Genomic DNA, 15,766 nt, shown 5'->3' with positions numbered 1-15,766 from the left:
TATTTTTTAAGATTTTATTTATTTATTTGAGAGAGAGAGAATGAGAGAGAGCATGAGAGGGAGGAGGGTCAGAGGGAGAAGCAGACTCCCTGCCGAGCAGGGAGCCCGATGCGGGACTCGATCCCGGGACTCCAGGATCATGACCTGAGCCGAAGGCAGTCGCTTAACCAACTGAGCCACCCAGGCGCCCTCCCCTGCTTTTTAAATATCTACATGAGATGATGGATCCTAACTAAACTTATTGTAATCATTTCATATGAATCCTATATGCAAGTCAAGTCATTATGCTGTTCACCTTAAACTTACACAAGGCTGTATGTCAATTATCTGTAAGTCAATTATATCTCAATAAAACTGGTGGGGGAAAAGGCTGAGTAACTTGCAGAAGGTCTCACAGCTAGAGCCAGGAGAGACCAACATTCAAACTCAGTGCTGTCTGACCCAACAGCCAAATCCTGCTAAGGACTTTGTTCTGTACTGTGTACTTGGTGGGGATCTGCAGAGGTTTTTTTTTAAAAAGGGTGGCAAAAGTGGAGCACCTGGGTGGCTCAGTTGGTTAAGTGTCCAGCTCTTGATTTCGGCTCAGGTCATGGTCTCAGGGTGGTAAGATTGAGCCCCACACTGGGCTCTGTGCTCAGTGTGGAGTCTGCTTAGGACTCTGTTTATAACTCTCCTTCTCCCTCTGCCCCTCTCCCCCGTGTGCAGGCTCTCTCTCTAAAATAAATAAATCTTAAGAAAAAAAAAAAGGGTGGCAAAAGTAAGAGCTGTATTTTACTAAGTTCATTCTGTTGGAGGGTGGGGCCTGGAGTGGGAGAGAGGTGAGGGGCATGGGGATGATAGCTATCTTTACATCTAGTGTTTATTTGATCGTGTCTATCCCACATGCACTCCCTAAACTTCTTAATGAACACAGCTGTTTGGGAGCCTCCCAAGGAAAGCTGCTTCAGTGTTCTTTATCTGATTGGTAGCTGATTAATTGCTAGTGAGCCTAAAGACGCCGCAGAGACAGGCCCCATGCCTGATTTTACAATACACCAAATGAGAAATGAGGTCTTCCTAAAGTCCGCTAAAAAATCTCCTTGTGATGCGAGGTGCAGCCCTTCTCTCTTGCCTCCAAGGCCGATTTCACTCAAACTGCATGATTCTTTTTTCCTGTAGCATGCCAAACCATGGCATCTACTAGAATATATATCACATTTCCAAAAAGCCAACTCTGGAGAAAAGCTGGAGATACGGGGCAGTACTGCTCCATAGTTTAGCTGCTTTGGTTTGTGATGCCAAGCATCTTCCACACCCTCTTCTCGGAGGGCAGAAAACTCACTGGGAAGCCCAGGTGTTGGCTTTCACTGGGTACAGCTTCCACCTAATCAGTTCTGGTATGCAGACTTCTGAGTCTGTGTCCAGACGACAGGATGGTTCCAGGGCTCAGAGTAATAGCCTCTGTTCTGCCATCCTCAAGGAAAATAGCACTCCCGGTTTGTTGGGAGCCCTAAGATGCCCCGTCATCCCGTTCAGCCCAGGGCTCACGGCTCTTCTTATGGTCCAGCCCATCCTTACAACATGCTGGAGAAGAGCTGACAGGAAGGCAACTTACAAATGTTCAGGTAAAAAGGAAGTGTTTAATACAACTGCTCTTAGCCACGGCAACTTTCCAGCCTCACTTAGATCATACACTATCTCGTTTCAATCTTGAAAAAAAGAGTCTTGATGGGTAATAAGACTCACACTTTAAGACTCAGCCCCACTCACTGTTCTCCAGGCCCAAGGTTCCCTCTGCTCACCCTATGCTTGCACATTTCCCAGCCGGCCTCTTCCTGTCCTCAACACGTCTCCTGTAATGACAGTGCCTCTGTGGGGCAGTTATGTTTTCTACCCCACCCCTCACTGCTCCTTAGCTTTGATGTCAAAGGTCCCAGGACAATGCTTTGGGCTTCTGTACTTAAAATGGAAGATGCATAAGGCTATATAACAGAATCAATAAGTGTTTTTACTGTCACCAGACATGCGACTTCCCACAATGTGCAGCATCCCACAGTCCTTTTGGGAGTCAATGTCCCAGGTCTCAGAATTGCACAAGGGTGCAGCCAGAGGGCTGTGTAATTGCCTCCCCAGATGGGCACACAGACTGTGAGCCCAGTGTTCTTGGGGGGAATGACTGAAGGCTCATTTGCTGCTATGGACACTTACGGACAGGACCTGTCAGCTTCTGACTCTTCAAAGAAGTCAAAGAATAGTTTGACGGGAAGGCATTTTGGCTAGGGATCAGCTGTGGGGCCTGATGTGGTAAACCTTGCTGGCTTGTTTAGATCCCAGGTTTCAGCTGAAATACTTAAAAGTTCCTCTGGGATGGTAGCCAGTGCGCGTCTGGTAGAACTCTCCAAGGAGGGGGAGCAAGGACCGTTCCCATCTGTGGCTTCAGAGACAGACTATCTCCGCTCCAAGCCAGCACTGGCCCTTCTTAGCTCTGTAACCTTGGCGGGTTGTTAACCTCTCTGTGCTTCAGCTTCCTCATCTGTGAAATGGGGACAAGAACAACATCTACCTCATAGGGTTATTGGGAGGATTAAATCAGTTAATACAGGTAAAACTACTTAGAACAGCACCTGGTGCAAGCGCTTAATCAATTAGCAACTGTAATAACATCATCTCCCTGTCACATTACCTTGACCAGTGTGAGCACCATCCATGCAGCCCTTCTGCTCCAGCCCGTTCTGAGGTGAAGAGCATGAGGCCTGCTTCCGCCACCGTGACCTTGACCACAGCAAACAGTACCTTTACCGAGAACGTATGGGAAAGGCCCTTGAGTCAGAGCTTCGAGTGCCTGATCTGTATCACTAGGACAAGTCGTTTTTCTTGAGACAATCTGCTTGCCTGACAAATGGGGACACTGATCCCTACGGTGACAGCTTCCTGGGGTGGCTGGGAGAGGAAGGGGGATCAGGCGGGAGATGACTTTGTAAGGCCAGCAGCTCGAACAGACATGAGGATGCACTGTAGCAGAGGCCGTGCCCGCATGGAGCAGATCGCCCGGCTCCCGGCCAGGCAGTCCTTGGCACCATAGTCCCCGAGGCCTCTCCCCAGATCTCCCAAGAACCTCTCCCGCTCTCTCTGCTCTCTCTCTCTCTGCCGACAGTAGCGTCTCTCTGGCCCTTTTATCTCCTGACAGGGGTGTTGACATGTGGCACACCTGTGCTCGCAGTGATTTACTTGCTTTGTTCCCCCATGCCCTTCCTCTCTCTGGAAATGGAGGCCACCTGAGCCCCACCTGTGGGCAACGGCTCCAGCCCTCCCCCAGACACCAGTCATGACTAAGGCCTCATCTAGATTTAGGCCCTAGTGGGGCCTGCAGATGAAGGAGATGATGAAATATGTGAAAAACTTGCAGCAAAGGACTCCTCCAGTCCTCCCATGATGACTCCCTGGAGGAATTTGTCTCCGTATGTCAGGACGCCTCCCCCACTACTCCTAGCCCCTACCCCACAGTCCCAGCTTGGCAGGTGCTTTCGCAGGGTTTTGTAATCTATGTCAGCCACTTAATCCACTATGACCAGGCCCTGGTTTAGGTACTCGGGCTATGACTAATTCCTGGGTAGTAAGGACATAAAAAGAAAAATAAAATATCTTACACGTGTACTGCTTTAGAATTCACAAAGTGCCCATGACCTCATTCTAGCAACCTGCCATATAAACAGGACAGGTGCAGCAATTACTAAATCCTGTTTTACGGATGAGAAAACAGAAGGTCAAAAAAAAAAAAAAAAAGAGGCCACGTTATTTGCAAAGGGAAACTCAGGCTTCCTGGTTACAAACTGAGGCTCTTTTCCTTTACACCAGGCTATCCTGGCTGCTTCCTGATTTTCTTGGCAAAACCATCTTCCAAATAGCTTATCAGTGTAAATTACAAGGACCTGCACATGAGTGAATTTTCTGGGCACACTCAGTAAAATTGGCCTTGTCATGCCAGCACATGGAATTCGCTAGAAGAACAGAGCACAGGGCGTGTCACTTAGGACGTTCGGAGTATCAGGACCAGCAGAGATCCCGAGGAGCCGGTGCCCCTCCCTCATCCTACCTTCTCCAGGCCCGCTGGATGACTGCTGCCGCCTTGTTCTTTTTGCGAAACAGCTCTTTCCTGCTTCTTTCTTTCTGGATTATCTGCAGCCGCAGCTCTACGGGGAGAAGGCCAATATTCACACTCTGCCCAGAGAGGGGACCAGGTGCTGGGTCAGTCTCCTTGGATATGTGAGTGTCCTCCCACAGGGTGGATGTTCCCGACTTCCTGACTCCTGACCGCAACACCTCTGTGTTCTGTGGCAAGTCCGAGCAGATGCCTCCTGCGAGCTTGTCCTGTGTCACTTTGTTTCTCGATGTTCGCTGGTGGAGAGGATTCTGCCCAGCATGGACCACCTCCCCCTTGGCACTGCCAGGCCGGCTAGAACCAGCCGGGGAGTGCCTTCCTCCTCGGAGCTCTTGAACTCGTCTTTTCTGGGAGGCACATTTGGCCTTAGGTGCTGTGTCCTGCCGCCTGCTGGGTTTCCGGGGGCCATCCTGCCGTGGAAGGCTTGCAGCTGCCCAACTGGCATCCTCTCCTTGCTCGCCTGGCCCAGCCACCCTGATGCAGGAAGGCTGCTTCACGAAGCCTTTCCCCTTGCCACACTGCTGCTCACCAACTGTCTCACCTCTGGGCTTCTCAACAGAGGAGACTCCTGGATGTCTGTCTCCACCACTGCCTTCACTGGGGCGGAAGTGGACACAGGCAGATCGGCCTTTAGACTGTTCCCTGGGTGATTCTTGGGGAGACAGGGGAAAAGGGAAAGAGTATTTATTGTTCCAAACTTGCATAGTGGGGCAGTTCTGCTCGTTTGTTCACGTAAAATACTCAGACTTGTCCTAGTAGCATCACCATGATAGTAGTGATTCTAATTAGGGGGGGGAAAACCTGTTTAGCTTCTATTTCTAGCAATGGAATGTTAGATAACCTGAAACCTTCCCACTACAATGCTGACTAAAATATAATAAACATTCTTTTACAAGCACCATAGTGCCTTCAAGAAAATAAAGGAAATCCAAAAACAAAGGAGAGGCCAAAAACAAAGGGAAAACTGAAAATCAGAGTGTTAAGTGTGTGAGCTGATCCAGCAACCGTCTGGGCAGGTAGTAATGGTGGAGTGGGCAACAGTGGGTCTTACTAAATATCTGACTGTGTTTTAATATCCAGATAAGGACAGAAAACAAGGTCTTGCTGGCAGAAAGTTAGCTAGAACCAAGACCCTGCATGAAGCCAGGACTCTTGAGGGGTTATATCCTTTGGGAAACTTAGCCTGGGTTCTGGATGGGGGAAAGAATCTCCCTTGAGAATTTGAAACTCAAGTCCTGTGCCTCACATGGGTTTCATATTCATTTATTCTCAACCCATAGAAAAAATTAATATAAAAACCGGTCTCAAGATGGTGGTACAGGATGCTTCACTGAAGCAAACACAGTTATTATTTTGATATGGCATTCCCTCAACTCAGGCCACACAGAGGGGTCCTTCTGAAAATGACTTCACAATCCAAAATTATAAAAGGCATGAGGAGACAATCTACCGTGAATGAGTTAACAGACACAATAGCAATATTAGATCAACAAGAACTTAGCTAATAGAACAGTGTATACATACACACATACCCATGCACATGAACTGATTAAACACAAAAGAATTTAAAAATATGGGAAAAGAATAGATTTGAAAAAGAACTAAATACAACCTCTAAAATGAAACATTTCAGACTCATGAAAAGCAATGAAAGAACTTCTGCTTCTGTAATGGCAGAATTGAGGCATACTCACCACTGAGGACAATAGAAAAGCCAAACAAAATACTAAAAACCACCTGTCTGAAGGCATCAAAGAGCTAATAAGACAGAAAAATATATAGGGCCAAGATGCAGGAGAATCAACAGAGATGAGCAAGGCATTTGGGGTCATATATTCCTAGGAGAATGGAATCATCCCCTCAAGGTTTGGAGGACAAAACCTGGAGTCCAGAACCTGCTAAGAAGCATTCCTTTGGGTTGGAACCCTGGAGGGCTATATTTTAGGAGGAAAGGTGAGCTCATAGTAAATTGACCCTTGTAGGGACTGAGTGCAGCTTTGCATCATCTCAGTATTAGAAACTAGATTAAGGTTTGGATTGCTCAAACTTGGATTGCTCATGCTCCTAAATGTCTGCCAGAAGCCAATGTAAATCGCTTCTGGAGGAATTACTATCATCCTAAGTCTCATGTTATTTCTCATGTAAATTTTTATATTAAATGTCTACCACTCAATCAAAAATATGCAGGCAGATAAAGAGACAAGATAGTATTCAAGGAGTGGGGGAAACAATAAAAACAGACACACAGGTTATCCAGATAATGTGTTTTCAGAAACAAACTTTAAAATAACCATTTTACAGTGCAAAGAAGTATCTAAACTATGCTATGCTTCATGTAAGACAAAGGGGAAATAAGGAAATATACTTGTATCTGCTCATTTGTATGAAAGAAATATAGAAAGGATAAACCAGAAACTGAAGAGATTGAGTACCTACTGTGATTGGGCAGGAAAGGGGGAGAAAGAGGGAAATGGGAACTAGGTAGTGGGGTAAGGGGGAGCAATACTTCTCTGTGTATATCTTTTTGTATAGTTCTGACTCTTAGAACCATTCTAATGTTTCACATACACCACTAAAGCCCCAATTAATTAAACGAGATACCACTACACACCCCTTAGATGGTGAAAACACAAAAAAACACTGATAACACCAAAGGCTGATAAGGATGTGCAGCAACAGGAGCTCTCATACACTGCTGGTGGGAATGCAAGATGGCACAGCCACTTTGAAAGATAGGGTGGCAGTTCCTTACAAAACTGTTCTTACCAGACGATGCAGCAATTGTTCTCTTTGTTATTTACCCAAATGGATTTAAAACTTACGTCCACCCAGAACCCTGCACATGGATGTTTAGAGTAGCTTTATTCATGATTTCCAAAACTTGGAAGCAACCGAGATGTCCTTCAGTAGCTGAATAGATGACTAAATTGTGGTACATCCAGACAATGGAATATTATTCAGCACTAAAAAGAAATGAACTGAAAGGAAATGAAATAAAAATGAAATGAGTGCTAAACAGAAATGAGTTACCAAGCCATGGAGGATGTTCCTAAGTGAAATATTACTTCCCTTGTATGAATATTACTAGTGCATATTAGTAAGTGAAAGAAGCCAATCTGAAAAGGCTACCTATTGTATGATTCCAACTATATGACATTTTGGAAATGGGCAAAACTATGGAAGTAGTAAATGGATCAGTAGTTGCTAAGGGTTCAAGGGAGGGAAGGATACATAGGCAGAGCACAGGGGATTCTTAGGGCAATGTGATGGTTAATTTTTTTTTTTTTGGTAAAGATTTTATTTATTCATTTGAGACACAGAGATACAGAGAGAGAGTATGAGCAGGGAGAGAGGCAGAGGGAGAAGGAGAAGCAGGCTCCCTGCTGAGCCAGGAGCCCGATGTGGGGCTCGATCCCAGGACCCTGGGATCATGACCTGAGCCGAAAGCAGATGCTTAACCATCTGAGCCACCCAGGCGCCCCAATGTGATGGTTAATTTTATGTGTCAACTTCACTGGGATAAGGGGCACCCAGATAGCTGATAAAATATTTCTGCGTGTGTCTGTGAGGATGTCTTGGAAAGAATTTGAATTGGTAGACTGAGACAGAAGATTGCCTTCACCAATGCAGGTGGGCAACATCTAGTCTGTGGAGGGCCTCAATAGAACAAAGGTGGAGGAAGGGCAGATTCGCTCTCTTTGCTTGAGCTGGGACAAAGCTGCCCTTAGACAAAGCTGCCCAGGTGCTGCTACTTTTCAGGCTTTCAGACTTGGATCAGAACTTATACCATCAGCCCCTTCATCCCCCTGATTCTCAGGCCTTTGGACTCGGCCTCACACCATCTGCTCCCCTGGTTCTCGAGCCTTCAGATTCACTGAATCATACCACCAGCTTTCCTGGTTCTCCAGTTTGCAGGCAGCAGATCATGGGACTTCTCAACCTCCATAATCAAGTGAGCCAATTTCTAGAACAAACCTCTTTTATATATATATCCTATTCTGTTTCTCTGGAGAACCCTGACTAATACAGGCAATGAAACTCTTCTGTGTGGTGCCATAATGGTGGATATGAGTCATTATACATTTGTCAAAACCTACAGAATGTGCAACACCAGGCATGAAGTCTGATATAAACTGTGGACTTTGTGTGATAAGGATGTATCAATGTAGATTCATCAATTTTAACAAATGCACCACTCTAGTATAGGATGTTGAGATGGGGAGTATGCGTGTGTTGGGGGCCAGGAGTGTATGGAAACTCTGCACTTTCTGCTCAATTTTGCTGTAAACCTAAAACTGCTCTAAAAAGTAAATTCTATTAAAAGGAAAAAATTAAGAGGTACAAACTTCCAGTTCCAAGATAAATAAGTCACAGGGATGAAAAATAAAGCATAGGAAATATAGTCAATATTATTATAATAATGTTGTATGGTAACAGATGGTAGCTACACTTACGGTGAGCATTGCATAATGTATAGGACTGTCCAATCACAATGTTATAAACCTGAAACTAATGTATGTAACATTGTATGTCAACCATACTTCAATAAAAAAGGGAAAAAAAAGAAAAATAATGAAGAGACTGCTGGATGATATTAGATCCTAAGTAGTGGTGATAAAAATAATGTGATTTGGGTATTAATATAGATAGATCAGTTAGAAAGAATACGAAGCTAAAAATACACCCATATATAAAAATATATATAATAAAGATAGCATTTTTAATTTGTGGTGAGGAGCTGAGCTGCTTAGAGCCCCTGGATGTGAACCCAGAAAGAGATGCTGTACCCCTCCTGAAGCCACTACTCACAAAGCCCCCTGCCAGAGTTGCAGCTCCAAGTATATGGCTCATTTCCATGTATATTATTGTATATTCCATGCAGGTTATTTCATGTATATGGCTAGAACAACTGCCTATTCTCTAAAAAGAAGTCATTAGATTCCAATATCACTATATAAAAAATTAAATTTGAAAGAGTAAAAATCTGAAAATATATGTGTTTATTAGATCTTAAAGTGGGAAAAACCTTTTCTTAGGTAAAACCACAAGGATAAAAATCTCAAAAGAAAAAATTAAACAAAGGGTAAACTTAAAAAAGACATTCATTATATATGATAGACAAAGGTTACTATTCTTATTATACGCTAAGCTTTTAGAAATATTAAGAAAATGAAAAACCAATATAAAAATGGACAGAGTACATCAGTGAACAATCCAGAAAATAAATACACAGAGCCAGTAAAAATATGACAAAATTCCATCCTGCTAACTAGGATTCAATAAAATCACTATTTGCCTAAATGTTTAGAGAGAGTTTTTGGTTTTTTGCTTTTGAAAGGCTGAAATAACCTTTTGTAACCTTCCTGGAATGAAATTTGGCAGGATGTTTAAAGAGCCATAAAAATTAGAGATGTACACAAAAATGTGTATGAAAGGTTATTTAGCTCATATGTCCTACAACACAGACATGATTAAACAAATCATGCTGTACTCATGATCTGATATAATACTAAGCAGCTACTAACATTTTTGTTGAAAACAAGGAGATAATGTAAAAAGACCTCAAAATAGGATGCCCACTCTTTTCTGAAATAAAAAAAAGGAAAGTTCTAGTAGATAGATTTGTACCAAAGTGATAAGAGTTGCTTATCTTAAGGAGGATTTTTATTTTTTCTTTGTTCTTTTCTGTTTTAAAATTATTTTGTAATGTACATTAACCACTTTTGTAATTAGGAAAACACGTCATTTTCTGTTTAAATAAAAAGTACCCCACTACAAAAAAAAAAAAAAAAAGCCCAATAATTAAAATCAACTAGGATGTGGGAAAGAACTCAAAGTGGATTATAAATAATAACAAACAAACCTAACTGTATTACAAATGAATTAGGTAACCACACTAAAAGGTGAAGAAAAGAACTGACCTAAGTAACTTTGTAAAAACATTTTGGCTGGATACTGTAAGGACAAAAAGAAATGTATGTGAATACTGTGCTCTAGTTAGTAAGTTTGTCTCTCACAGGGATATGGGTTAGCAATTCTGAAACTGCTTTTATGTGTATACCAGGATTCAACAAATAAGCATATATATCCTAGATGATGGGAGCCAGGTCTTCCACTGTTGGAGGAAACACTTCAGATAAAGAGAAGAAAAGATAGAATAATCGCTGTGGTGTTGAATGGAATTGGAGGTATCATGGATATGAACTCATGGTGTGTGTGTGTGTGTGTGTGTGTGATACACACACACAGATAGATGCAGAAATAGTTGTAAATAATTTTTAGCTCTGTCTGCTGAAAGGACTTAGGAGCAACAGTACTCCAATAGTAATACGCCCACCGAGCACTCAGATTTTGGTTTCTAATACCATTCTTCAACAAAGGAAACCAGAGTTCTTTGGAGAAGTGGTTAATTCCAGGGCTCTGACTGGGGGAGAGATATGATGAGGTTTCGTTCTGAAGAGACCAGTCTGTTCACAGAGAGGAAAATGGATTAGGGGAGTCAGAGCAGATAAGTAAGACCAGTTAGGAAGCTACTATAATAGTCCAAGTTAGAGATGAAGGTAAGAAGATGTGAGGTAGAATATATGGTGGTGGAGGATGAGAGGGAGAAAACGGGTTTGAAAGATGTTTAGGAAGTCAATGAGACAAGAGCTGGTGACAGGTTGGGGACGGGCAGTAAAGGAAAAGGAAATAATCATTACTCCTGCACTGAATGTTCAGACGGATGAGTACATCATTAACCAATGCACAGAGCAGGCTTACATAAAATCTTCATCAGTCCTATCTCAGATAGGTTGAGTTTGGGATGCCTTTGGGACATCCAAGTGAGGCATAAGTAAATAATTAAATATACATAATTGGAACAAGGGAAGGAGGTCAGGGAGTCTTTGGCATACAGGTGATAACTGAATTTTCTGTGTTAGCCATTGTACACATACCAAATGTAAGGGCCCACTTACTCCCACCAGTCACACCCACTAGTGCTGGCAGCCCATATGGTGAGAAAGAAGATAACACCAGGGATGGCCCTTAAAACAGCAAGTTTCTCCTCCACTAGACTCTCCTGAAAACCACACTGACTCAAAGACAACTTTATCTCACCACCTCCCACAAGGAATCTGCTAGCAAGTCCTCTCAATTGTATCTCTCCAGTCCAGCCCTTACTCCTCGCCCTGCCACTGTGTCTTAGTGTAGGCCCTTCAAACCCATCCTCCACTCAGCCACAGTGATCCTCCTAAATATTACATCTCCTTCCTTCCCTACCTCTTGAAGAAGTAATAATTAGATTAGTTATAATAACAGCTCATATTTATAGAGTGCTTTAGGCACTGGGTTTAAATCTTCCCATGGGTTATCGCCATAATGTTCACAAATTTCTAAGACAGGCATTATCTTTTTTTTTTTTTTAATAAATAAAGAAATGGAGGCTTAGAAGAGGTTAAGTAACTTGATCAAGATTATATAGGTAGTATGCAAGACTGTTGAATCTCAGATCTGTACCTCTGAAACAAATAATGCAATATATGTTAAGAAAAAAAGAAGAAGAAGAAGAAGGTAGCAGGAGGGGAAGAATGAAGGGGGGGATATCAGAGGGGTAGATGAACCATGAGAGACGATGGACTCTGAGAAACAAACTGAGGGTTCTAGAGGGGAGGGGGGTGGGAGGATGGGTTAGCCTGGTGATGGGTATTAAGGAGGGCACGTTCTGCATGGAGCACTGGGTGTTATGCACAAACAATGAATCATGGAACACTTCATCTAAAACTAATGATGTAATGTATGGGGATTAACATAAGAATAAAAAAAATAAATTAAAAAAAAAGATTATATAGGTAGTAAGTGATGGAGTCTAAATGTGAACCTAATTCATTTGATTCTAAAGCTTGTGCACTCAGCCATCATGCTCTCCAAGCATTGTAAACAAGGGAAGAATTACTATGAGAGAGAAGAAAGAAATCACTTACTAAGAGATGTTGTTGGGCAAACCCCTCTTTCAGGGTCTCCATTTCCCGACTTGTATTGAAAAGGTTGTACTAGATGCTTTCTAAAGACACTCAAGCTCTAACATTCTCCATATCTAAGAGATAGGATGAAGGAGAAAAAGAAGTGACCCACATTTCCCATCTCTGGGTTCCTGCTGGTATGCCTACCCCTCAAGGTCTACACTGCATGAGCACTGATGAGTTGAAGCAGCTGTGACTCTTCTTTAGAATGTGGCCAAACAGAAAGTGGCTCGGGGTGCCCTCTGCCCAATTATGTTGGGGTTTCCCAACAAGACTGTACTAGAGAAGCTCCAGTCAATGGATATTCTTGATTCCCAAAAAATCTCCCTATTTTCCTTTGTACCCTGGCCTCTTAGGCAGGTAAATGAGGGCAAAGGCTGCCCAGGAAACTGGAGCTCCTCCTCCTTATATCTGAATCAGGCTGATTGGCCTCCCTTCTCTTTACTCTTCCCCAAAGTTTGGATGCTGGGTTTCTCTGAGACCCTATCCGTATATTTGAATCTGGCTCTTCCCAAAGGTCCCTATTCAGGACACCAGTGCCTGCCCTCAAAGGAATGAGGAGCTCCCCTGCTTCAGAATTATTTAGAATAGTGACTTTCAAATTTTTGACAAATCTGACATTGTGGCCCAGTATACTCATATTCATATGTACACACACACACACACACACCCCTCTGTGCATAGACATACAATAAAATTTATTACCTTTATTATGTGCAATATACTTTGATATATTTTTTTAAGATTTTATTTACTTATTTGACAGAGAGAGAGACAGCACAAGCAGAGGGAGTGGCAGGCAGAGGGAGAGGGAAAAGCAGGCTTCCTGCTGTGCAGGGAGCCCGATGGGCTCTGTCCCAGGACCCTGGGATCATGACCTGAGCCGAAGACAGACGCTTAATGACTGAGCCACCCAGGCGCCCCTACCTTGAGATTTTCTAATATAGTGTATTTCATGAAAATTATCCTGGTCCAGTCCACTAAATTCATTTTATGAGCCATACATGGCTTGAAAATCATTATAAAACCATGTCCTAGATCACCTTTAAACTAGTCTGTGGAGGGCCACAAAGGTGAAGGAAGGGCAGATTCGCTCTCTTTGCTTGAGCTGGGACAAAGCTGCCCCAGGTGCTGCTACTTTTCAGGCTTTCAGACTTGGATCAGAACTTATACCATCAGCCCCTTCAAGTGCGGAGAGAAAGTCTAACTTGCATCGGTGTAATTAAAGGACAAAAGGATTGGTTATTAAAAACTGAAACTTAGTGGGCTTTTCAGGATGTAAGATGACTGATTATCTGAATGTGATGAGATCCACAGTAAATCTGACTGGTCTTGTAGCATAAATGCCTCAAGGTGTTCTGGAGCACTCGGGTGGCTCAGTCAGTTAGGCATCCCACTCTTGATTTCAGCCCGCTCCTGATCTCAGGGTCGTGAGACAGAACCCCGTGTCAGGCTCCGTGCTCGGCGTGGAGCCTGCTTAAGATTCTGCCTCTCCTTCTCCCTCTGCCCCCCACCCACGCACTTCTCTCAAAAAAAAAAAGTCCCAAGGTGTTTTTTAATAAGCGGAAACACAATTACCCTCTGTACTTGTAAAAAGTCTGAAATAACTGTGCTCCCCCTTCTCTCTGTTCTGTAGAGCACTGGATTAGGGGGAAACACTGTCCATGTGAAACTACAGGGATTAAGTGTACTTCTTGTGGTACACAGTAAGCCCCAAACCCCTCAAACTTTTAATGGGTGCTTTCTAAGAGGAGTCAGGTCATGAAGTATTTACCTATGTAACCAAGTTTCTGCTCACTGTTGTAAGAAATATGCTGATGGCATGGTCCTTGCCCCAGTTATAGTTAAGTATGGCTGGTACATAGTGTGTATACATAGTGTGGGCTCAAAAACATATCTGTTGAATGAATGCATTGCATGAGTGATTGAGTGAACTGGGTGGAAGCAAAGCTTTGCCATAAAATGGAACTCTGTTACAGAAAACATGAGTACACCTAATGAATACATGTCATGTCTTTTTTTTTTCTTCTAAGATTGATTCATTTATTTTAGAGAGAGAGAGGGAGAGCAAGCACAGGGAGGGGCAGAGGGAGAGGGAGAGAGAAACTTTAGCAGACTCCTCCCAGAGCTCAGAGCTCAAACCTCTGGTTTGAAGATGTTTCTCTATCCCCTTGAATCTGGGCTGGCCTTGTGAACTGCTCTGATCAACAGAATGTGGTACAAGTGATAGGAAAGTTTTGAAGCCTAGGCCTCAAGGGAGCTTGTCACTTCTGGCTTTCTCTCTCTCAGAGCACTGCCCTGAGACCAACATGCAAGGAAGATGGTCTAACCTCCCGGAGGATGCAAGGTCATGTAGAAGAGATCTGAGACACCTCGGCCAATAGCCAGCACCAATGGCCACACGTGTAAAGGAAGCCATCTTGAACTTTCTAGTTCCATCGGCCACATGAGTGAGCCCAAGTGACCTAAGAGAGGAACTGCTCAGACAACCCACAGAATTGTGAGAAATAAGAAGTTGTTGTTTTAAGCCACTTAGTTTTGGGGGTAATTTGTTACGTCACTAGAGAGAAACAACACAGAAACCAATAAGCTAAAAATGAGAGGTGCTGGCCTAACAAAACCCATAGCTTTGACTTAGGGACTGATGAGTGAACAGAAGCTGGGAAGGCAATAAAGAGACTATTACCAAAGGCTGAGAGAGCAGAGAGGAAATTGCTATTGGAGTTTGGAGAATGGTCAATGGTATTATTCAGTGGCAGAATAATTGGCAAAATGGGCAAAAGTTACCTGCAGTAACTCAGAAGACAGAAAACTTATCTAATCAATTTGTAGGTATGGATTAGGAGAGTTCCAGGGGCAATAACTGAAGAAAATATCAACCAGCTTTTTTAGCTGCATGAGATAAGGCATGGGTAGAAAGAAGTAAAATTAGGAAAGAACTGCTCAGTTTACAAGCAGAATCTAGAGGAAATACAAAGAGCCTAAAATGTGCCAGGTTAGCAAAGAAAGCTGTTTCGCATATTCATTCTTTCCAGCCAATGAAAGAATCTCTTAGTAAAATATGACTTAAGGATAAAGATCATATCAGGAGTATTACTGTTCAACCCTTTATTAAGACCTCAAAAATATCTAAGATGGTACATTGTAAGGCACTGTAAGCTACACAAAAGAACATCTAAGAACTTCAAGGGCATTTTCCCACAGTAGCCTGAGCCACCCAAAGTAGAGAGAGGCCTGTTTGAGAAATAATTATGGATGTAGTTTTGGAACATGGAGTGAATCCAATCAGATTCATAGGGAACCCACAAAATTTTTTTTAAAGATTTTATTTATTTATTTGAGAGAGAAAGAAGCAGAGCACACGAGCAGAGGGAGGGGCAGAGGGAGAGGGAGAATCCCAAGCAGACTCCTTGCTGAGCATGGAGCCTGATGCGGGGCTCAATCCCATGACCCTGAGATTATGACCTGAGCCAAAATCAGGAGTCAGATGCTTAACCGACTTAGCCACCCAGGTGCCCCTGAAACCCATGAAATTTCTGAGGTAATTGTATCACAAAGAGTATCACTAGCAAAAAAAAAAAAAAAAAAAAAAAAAGAGTATCACTAGCTTGAACTGCTGAGGCAG

The 15,766-nt window shown here is 43.1% G+C and overlaps 2 protein-coding genes across 6 annotated transcripts in view; one reads left to right on the top strand and one right to left on the bottom strand.

Annotated features, from left to right (window-relative positions):
* INVS (inversin) overlaps window positions 1-15,766 on the bottom strand; it is a 160,955-nt gene that overhangs the window by 13,166 nt on the left and 132,023 nt on the right. For 3 of the 4 annotated variants that reach the window (XM_064580113.1, XM_064580116.1, XM_064580115.1), the window contains one exon: window positions 4,073-4,790. In XM_064580113.1, coding sequence (XP_064436183.1) covers window positions 4,073-4,790 — 718 coding nt within the window. Of the gene's footprint in view, window positions 1-2,662; window positions 2,773-4,072; window positions 4,791-15,766 lie in introns of all 4 variants that reach the window. The other variant, XM_064580114.1, reaches the window with a different exon arrangement.
* TEX10 (testis expressed 10) overlaps window positions 1-15,766 on the top strand; it is a 103,834-nt gene that overhangs the window by 75,041 nt on the left and 13,027 nt on the right. The gene's annotated exons all lie outside the window — the stretch shown is intronic.

Source organism: Mirounga angustirostris, unplaced genomic scaffold (assembly GCF_029215605.1).
Source record: "Mirounga angustirostris isolate CCGP_5_RB_7025 unplaced genomic scaffold, mMirAng1.0.hap1 SCAF_15, whole genome shotgun sequence".
Taxonomy (NCBI): Eukaryota; Metazoa; Chordata; class Mammalia; order Carnivora; family Phocidae; genus Mirounga; species Mirounga angustirostris.
Note: the sequence above shows the minus strand (reverse complement) of the source record. Positions and strands in the feature narration are given on the sequence as shown.